The sequence below is a fragment of the Lynx rufus genome, unplaced genomic scaffold (assembly GCF_022079265.1).
Source record: "Lynx rufus isolate CCGP_SWC_20201006 ecotype Redwood Valley unplaced genomic scaffold, mLynRuf1.p SCAF_13, whole genome shotgun sequence".
Lineage (NCBI taxonomy): Eukaryota > Metazoa > Chordata > Mammalia > Carnivora > Felidae > Lynx > Lynx rufus.
The window spans coordinates 44103086-44111807 of record NW_025814827.1 but is presented as its reverse complement, the minus strand read 5'-3'; the positions used below and the strand labels follow the sequence as shown (position 1 = coordinate 44111807).

At 39.2% G+C, this 8722-nt stretch overlaps 1 gene segment (V, D, J or C); it reads right to left on the bottom strand.

The window, feature by feature from the left end:
- Positions 1-996: 996 nt before the first annotated feature.
- Positions 997-1576, bottom strand: LOC124508791 (T cell receptor alpha variable 9-2-like). The segment is given in 2 exon segments: positions 997-1333; positions 1457-1576. Coding segments are annotated over 2 exon segments (432 nt in total).
- Between the last annotated feature and the right edge of the window lie 7146 nt (positions 1577-8722).

Genomic DNA, 8722 nt, shown 5'->3' with positions numbered 1-8722 from the left:
AAAAAGTTCAAAACTTAAAAAAGGCTTGCATTCATACTATTTCCGAAACTTTTTTGTGATAAACCATCTCTGGGGATGCCTGGGTGGTTTCATCAGTTAAGCCTTTGACTCTTGATTTCATCTCAGGTCATGATCTCACAGTTCGTGACTTCAGCCCCTCGTTGGGCTCTGTGCTGACAGCATGGAGGCTGTTTGGGATTTTCTCTTTCCCTCTGTCTGGTCTCTGCCCTTCCATCTCTCTCTCTCTCTCTCTCTCTCTCTCTCTCTCTCTCAAAATAAGTCAATAAACTTCAAAAGAAAAAGAAAAATCAGACCAAAAGCATTTTCTCTCACTGTAATTCGTGGGCACTGAAAATCATCTCACTTATTACTGTTTGAAAGCCAAATGATCTACCTAACCGGTCTGGACAGGAGTCATTTCCTCAGTTATGTTTTTGCCCCCTCCCTTCATTTTGAATATCAGCCTGTGTCTACTGTCTAGAAGAGAAACCTGGACTGAGGTTCCTTGTCTCTCTTTTCATTGCTCACTTCCATATGTTCCCCTCCTTTCTTCCCTCCCCTTCTTTCTCTATTCAAACCTGGTTTTGGGCTGCAGCTCTCCCATCACCTCTCCTGCCCATCCTCTGTCCGGAAGACATGGGACAGACACCACCTTCTTGGGCACACACTGGCTCTCTCCATGTGTCATGAGACACAGGAATACCCACGGGGGGGGCCTCAGCAACTTGTGGGGCTGGACTTTCACTGCAGGGTGAGCAAGACACCACTTCAATGTTATGTGGTTTCACCTTGAAATTACTTAGGTCCTGACTGAGGAACTACTGGAATTTCTCATTGCACTAATGAACAGCTGGGTTTGGGGAATGTTCCTTCTGGTTCCCATGCTCTAGCCACTTGTATGACTTTTGTATCAAGCAGACACTGAGGGGCAAACCATCATACACTGTGCTGGAACCAAAGTAGATCAGAGACATTCAGCATCTGGGCCCCTGTTCTGCTCAGAGTTTGCGCTCAGCTCCCCCTGCAGTCCCTGTCACTGTGTCACTCGCAGCACAGTAGTACACAGCCGAATCTGACGCTTGCACTGAGGATTTCTCCAAGTGGAAGGATTTGGATTTTCCGTCGTAGGTGGCTTCAAAACCTTTGTGACTTCCCTTCTCCTTGTCCCTAAAGGCTTTCAGGAGGAGCTGTGGACCTTTTCCAGGATACTGGACATACCAGAAAAGATTGGGGGACACTGTTGTTGAATAAGTACAGTTTATAGTCAGGGGCTCCCCTTCGGAGAGGGTCACTGGGCCTTCCATCTGGGTCACTGAGTCTCCGTGGGTTTGTCCTGGGAAAAAAGAAAAGAGACCTGTGTTACCTTGGACATAAACGTCCTGGATAAATTTATACTTACATGTTTTGCTGACAGAACAGAAGAAAGAATCCAAATTTTAAGAGGCATTTTACTTACCAAGCATCAAGAGTACCACAGTCACGAAGCCTGGAGAAGAGTTCATCTCTAGAGTGTCACGTAGATAATGTGCTTCATTCGTAGCAGGAAGAAGCATTGGAGAGACAGAGCAATGATCAGTGGAAGCCCATATTTCTCAGGAAAGGTGTTTGTGTTAGGAAGCTGCACCCCCTGCTGGATGGGGACTGAAATGCATTAATGTCTACCTGACCTGGAAGTTCTTTAACCCAGCATCCTAGGATATTTCTGTAGCTATTTTCTTGAGCATTTTAAGAGAGCTTTTTATATTTTCATATACCCATTCAGAGTCAGCCTGTAATCCAGTAGAATGTCAGAAAAAGGTTTTGAATTGATATCAGAGGAGGTAATAATAGTCAATTCACTGTTGATTCATGTAGACCAGAGACTATCCTTCATTCCATCCATGCTCACTACATATTTGTTAAATGACACAAAAATAATAAGTAAAAAGCCTTTGAGGACTCACTCTGACTAGAATACAGTATTTCCTTAATCCTAAATTATACCAATTGTAAGGAATGCAATCTTTTTAATAAAAGCTTTTTGGGAATAAAAAATCACATTATCTTGTCAATAGTCAAATATCCTTGCATTCAAAATCATTTAAAAAGTGAAAAATATGAATCCTAGTCAGGAAAATATCATAATTGCAGTTACCGATCCCTATAAAAATTATCTGAGATCAATGCCTTATTTCACCATTTCAATGACTCCAACATAACGTAACCAGCATATGTGAATGAAGCAGCAAGTACTAATCTTATACACTTAGTGGCCATATAACCTCAAGTATGCTTTCCACTGTTGTCTGTGTGTATCATTTTGTTGCCAAACTTTAATCAGGTGTATTTCTTCCACAGGGTAGGTAACCCTGAAGATGTGGTTTTGCATCAAAATCTTGGAGCATAACTTAGGATTCTCCTCTTCCCAGATTTTCAAATTATCAAAGACATAACAGCTGATATTCATACAATAGCTGATAGAAACAATGTGCCACTGATTTAAAACTATAGATTCTACGATCCCACCACTAACTCCATGACTCCTTTTTTGCAGGATTGAGACCCACAAGTTTCTAATTTTTAAAGCTCCCCACCACAGTTATGTTGCAGCTGGTCCCATACCAGTTTACAAGATTTCTTTTGTGGTAACTGCCCTCAGGCCAACAGGGTGGTCAAAGATCAAAGAGAAAGCTCTGGGGTCAGCAGGGGAAAATGCCCCCAAGGCTATACAAATTTTTACAAACTGGTTTTTTCTATGATGTACCAAAGGCAAAACAAACGCTTCTTCAGCTCCCATTTTAGGACTGTTCATTTTATAAAATAAAACAAAAACCTCTGAGGATTATCAGGGAAACTTCCGGAGAGGGACACATCTTCTATAAAGCCCTGTAAACATTTATCTCCAGATACATAGATGGAAGCTTAGCTCAGGCTGTTTTCTGGAGCCACTCTCCACGGATTCACATCAAGGAGCTTCATGAGTCCAAAGACAACATAGGAACGGTTTCCCAGACAGAGGGAAGTAAGGAATTCAAGCCTGGCTATTGTTTGAGTTCACACGTTCCTTCCCTTCTCCTCTGCCTTCCAAATAACATTGTCAGAACCTGCCTCAAAACTATGCTGGAAGGAATTTGAGACAAGCAGCTATCAACTTCTATTCAGATATGCAGGGAGGATGCCAGATAGGCTGGGATGATGCTGGTTTGAAAATAAAGAGTATAGCACATTGATGAAGAAAGTCATTATCTACACTTAAAAAAAAAAAAAAAGCAGTTTTAGGCTGCCAGAGTCCAGCTCCAGAGGGTCCAGGGGTTCCCAAAGGATGGACGGCATTGGTGAAAATAAAACTAAAATAAAAAACAAAAATAAAAATGGACGCAGACAACAGCAGTGTGTTGAACTGGCCGATTTATTGTAGCAAACATGGCATTATATATGCTAGTGATTTCCTTATAACATATGTCATCTATGTTTTTCTAACATTACCTAATTTTGAAAATGTTCCTATGTGTAATCAACTTTTAAGAAATAACATGACGATTATCCCCTAATTTTCCCACATACCCTTGGATTATTGATTAATTTCTTACATTATTCCATTATGCATCTGCGTTTATCTATAATCTACAAAGCATTTCCTTTGCTGTTCTCATGAAAGGCCCTCCTTTTCTCAACACCTCAAGAGGAACAGTTACAGGGACATGACCTCCTAACCACATGAGGCCAGAAGAACAATGTGTTTGCCTCGGTCTGGGGTGCCAGAAAGGGGCCGAAAAGGCCTTAGGAACCCATGCCTCACACATTCTCAGAGAGACAATGCACCTAGGAACCAATGAACCATTCTGTAGCTTAACCAACTAGGTCCAGTCATCATCTGGAATGCCTCTGGGGGGCCAGGTGGGCCTAGGGGTTAAAGTCACCTGTGCCCAGAGATACACTCCTTAGTTGCCAGAGTGAGGCTTTCAGATCCATATGTCTCTCCTTTATCAGCCTCCTTTGCTAGCAAATGTATGAGGCTATCCTTCCTGCAAGTAGAGGAGTCTCCATAGGGGATGGCAAGGGCTAACCGTAAGGCCGCACAATTTCTTGCGGAACCTTATTTCTTTCCTAATGGTTCTTCTCCCAGGGGGCCTGCCGGGGGCAATTCCCCAACAGACAATACCCCAGGTACTTTATTAAGGCCAAATTACTAAAAGCAGGAGTAGAAGAAGCTTCACTGTTGGCGGGCCGCCCTGCAGTCACCAATCCACAGCCCGGGCCCTGCCACTCAGGCTGGGATAGCTCGGCTTCCAGCATTAGGCCATCAAAAACCTAGAGGAAAAGTATTTTGCATTTTGAGTGACACCAGAAGACTTGTACAACACTGAAAAAGGACATCTGTTCAGTTTGGATTTTTAATGGATTTATTGATGTATAACTGACATAAAAAATAAACCACATCAATTTAAAGTGAACAATGTTATAAGACTTAAGATATTATATATACATATACCTGTGAAGCCATCACCACAATCGAGGACATATGATCACCCCAAAAGTTTCCTCATGTCTCTTTGTAATCCCTTTCCCTCTCCCACCCCCATTTCAGGCAACATTTCTGTCATGAATCATTTTGCATAATTTATAATTTTGTATAAATGGAATCATGCGTACTCTTTTGTCTGCCTTCTTAGCATAGTTATTTTGAAATTTTTCCATGGCTATAAGTATCAAAAGTTGGTTCCTTTTTGTTGCTGAGTAGTATTCTATTACAGAGATATAAAAGAACTTGTTCATATATTCACCTGTTGGTGTACATTTCTGTTAGTCCCATTTGGGGGCTGTTAAAAGTAAAGCTGTTATAGACTCATAAATGCAAAGAAGAAATTGATGGTTGCCAAAGGGGAGGGGGCTGGGCATGGGCCAAATGAGTGAAGATGAGCAGAAGATACAGGCCTCCAGTTACTGAATGAACAAGCCACAATAATAAAAGCACAGCATAAGGAATAGAGTCAATGATATGGTGACAGATGGTAGCTACACTTGTGGTGAGCACAGCACAATGTTTAAACTTGTCAAATCACTATGTTGTATGCCTGAAACTAATGTAACGTGTCAACTATCCTCAAATAAAAATATATGTAAATAAAACAGACCAAATTTTCTCCTGGCTAAGTATTTTCAATTACTAGCTAAACAATGCTTTAAAGACTCATCATCCAACTACAAATTCTGTATCTTATTCGGCACACTATCATACATTAGAATACTTATTCTTACAAAGACGTCATGCTTTCATGTCTCAACTTTTAAACTACATTTTGAAGGGCACTGATGTATTAAAGATATAAAATGATTCTATTATGGAGTTAATACTCCTATGCATGCTTGAAGATTTGGGGCCTACATGAGTGCATGGAACAAATCTCTTGTTCCCAACTCAACTGTCCCAACACCTGAAATTCCAGTCTGAGGAACATTCCCCTTAGAACTAATAAATGAATTCAGCACAATTGCAGGATACAAAAACAACACGCAAAACTCCATTGCACTTCCATCCAGTAACAAAATAATCCAAAAAGGAAATTAGGAAAACATTTCCATTTTCAATAAGATAAAAAATAATAGGGTTGCCTGGGTGGATCAGTCACTTAAATGTCAGATTTTGGCTCAGGTCATGATCCCACGGTCTGTGGGTTACAGCCCCACATTGGGCTCTGTGCTGACAGCTCAAAACCTTCAGCCTGCTTTGGATTCTGTGTCTCCCTCTCTTTCTGCCCCTCTCCCACTCGTTCTCTCTCTTTCTCTCTCTCTCTCTCTCAAAAATAAATAAACATTAAAAAAATGTTTTAAATAGTAATGTATTTAGGAATAAAATTAACCACAGGGACTAAAGAATGTATGCTTAAAATTACAAAACATTGCTATGAGTAATTAAATATGACACAAAAAATGGGAAGACATCTGTGTTCATGGATTGGGAGACTTAATATTGTTAATATGTCAATACTACAGAAAGTGGTCTACACATTTAATGCAATTCCTATCAAAATCCTAAAGGTCCTTTTTTGCAGAAATATAAAAATCAACCCAGAAATTCATAGGGCATCTCAAGGGACCCCAAATAGTCAAAACAATCTTCAAAAAGAAGAATAAAGCTGGAGGCCCTATACATCGTGACTGCAACACTTGATACAAAACTACAGTAATCCAAACAGTGTTGCATTAGCATAAAGACAGACATATAGATCAATGAAATAGAATAGAGAACTCAGAAATAAATCCTTGCATACATGGTCTAATGACTTTCAACAAGGGTTCCAAGGCCATTTCATTGTTAAAGGACAGTGTATTCAACAAGTGGTGATGGGAAAATTTCAGATCCACATCACAAAAAAGATGAATGGGACCCTAACCTTACACCATATACAAAAATCAACACAAAATGAATAAAGGGCCTAAATGTGAAACTGAAACCAAAGGCTCTTAGAAAAAAACGTGCACGAAGATCTTTATGACATGGGATTTTGCAATAATTTCATCATTTTACACCAAAAGCAGAAGATACAAAAGAAGAATAGATAAATCTGACTATAGCAAAATTTAAAACTTCTGTGCATCAAATGATACAATTAACAGAATGAAAAGGCCACCTAGGAAATTGAAGAAAACATTTGCAAATCATATATCTGATGAGGGGTTAACATCCAAAATATGAAAGGAGCACTTACATCTCAACAAGAAACCAAACAACCTAATTTAAACAAAGGTAAAGGACTTGAAAAGCCATTCCTCTTAAGATGTACAAATGGCCAATTAGCATATCAAATGATGCGAAACATCACTACTCATTAGGGGAATGCAAATCAAAACCACAATCAGATACCACCTCACACCCATTTGGATGTTTACTGTTAAAAATAATAATAATAACAAGCGATGACAAAGATGTGAAGAAATTGGAATCCTTGTTTACTGTTGGTGAGAATGCAAAATGCAGCTTCTGGGTAAAACAGTATGGCAGTTCCTTGGGAATATATATATCAAATTACTGTATGATCCACCAATTCCATTTCTGGGACAGGCCAACCAAATTTGAAAGCATTTGAGGATACACTGCAATTACTGAGATATTTGGATGCCCACGTTTATAGCAACATTATTCACAATAGCCAGCGGGTAGAAGCAATTCAAGTACCCATCAGCAGATGAAATGTAAATAAAATGTGGTATTAGATGCAATTAGATACAATATTATTCAGCCTTCTAAAGAAAGAGATTCTGACAACATGGTACAACATAAATGAACCTTGAGGACATTATGCTACATGAAATAAGTCAGTCACAAAAAGTTAAATACTGTATGACTCCACATATGTAAAGTATGTAAGTCAAATTTATGAAGACAGAAAGTAGAAGGGTGGCTGAGGGGAAAGGAGAAATGGAGAGTTATTATTTATGGGTAAAGAGTTTCAGTTTTGTGAGATGAAAAGTGTCCTGGAGATGGATGGTGGTGATGGCTGTATAGCAATGTGAATGCACTTAATATCACTGACCTCTACGCCTAAAAATTATTAAGATGGCCAATTGAATCTTAGGTGCATTTTATCACAATTAAAATATTTTTAATATAAAAAATATGTTCATTGGAGTGCCTGGGTAGCTCAGTCAATTGAGCATCCGACTCTTGATTTCAGCTCAGGTCATGATTCCAGGGTCAAGGGATCAAACCCCACATCGACTTGGTGCTGAGTGTAGAGCTTGCTTAAGATTCTCTCTCTCTCTCTCTCTCTCTCTCTCTCTCCCTCTGCCCCATTCCTCCCTTTGCACTCTCTCTCTCTCTCTAAAAAAAAGAAAAGAAAAAAAAAACTGGAGTGCTGGGTGGCTCAGTCAGTTAAGCGTCAGACTTCGGCTCAGGTCCTGATCTCATATTTTGTGGGTTCAAACCCCATATCTGGCTCTGTGCTGATAGCAAGTAGCCTGCTTTGATATCTGTCTCCCTCCCTCTCTGCTCCTCCCCTACTCACTCTCTCTCTCTCTCTCTCTCAAAAATAAATAAATATTTTTTAAAAAATAAATAAAATAGAAAAAAATAATTTTAAGTGTAATAAAAATTAAACACATGCTTATTTTTAAGATTTCTATTCTACATATCTGGTTAACAAATGCAAATATAAGAGGGAGGTATGGTGCAAGATCACCTATCAATCAACCATTACCATTCAAATGTTAGGACACTGAGAATATGGGGTTACACGTGGAGGAGGAAATAGGAAAGAATGAAGAGTTTGGATTGTAGAACATTGAGCATAGCACGCCTGCAGATGTACAAAATGAGCCACTTGATGGCCTTAAATGCTTTTGAAGAGTGGTGAAGGACAAGAGCAGAGAAAAGAAAGAATTCAAACTTGGCCCCTTCACAGTATACCCCTAGTACTCACTATTACTGACCATTTTATGGATAAGGCTGGTAGGGGTTAGATAAGCCTACTTTATAAGAAATGAGCTTTTCCATGCTAGAGATGTTAATAAGGCTATTAAATGGAATATGCTCTTAGCAGAAAATGTGTCACACAGTAGGCACTCAATGGCTTTTTCTGAATAAATGGATGTATCTAAATGAATAAATAACTTTTATTAAAAATCAACCTACATTGTTCTGTTAACACACTGCCTTCAGTTGTAATTTGTTAATTTAAATATTTGCATCTCTATTCAAGAGTGAATGGCTTTTACTGTGCTATCTTTCATAGATGTTGGATTA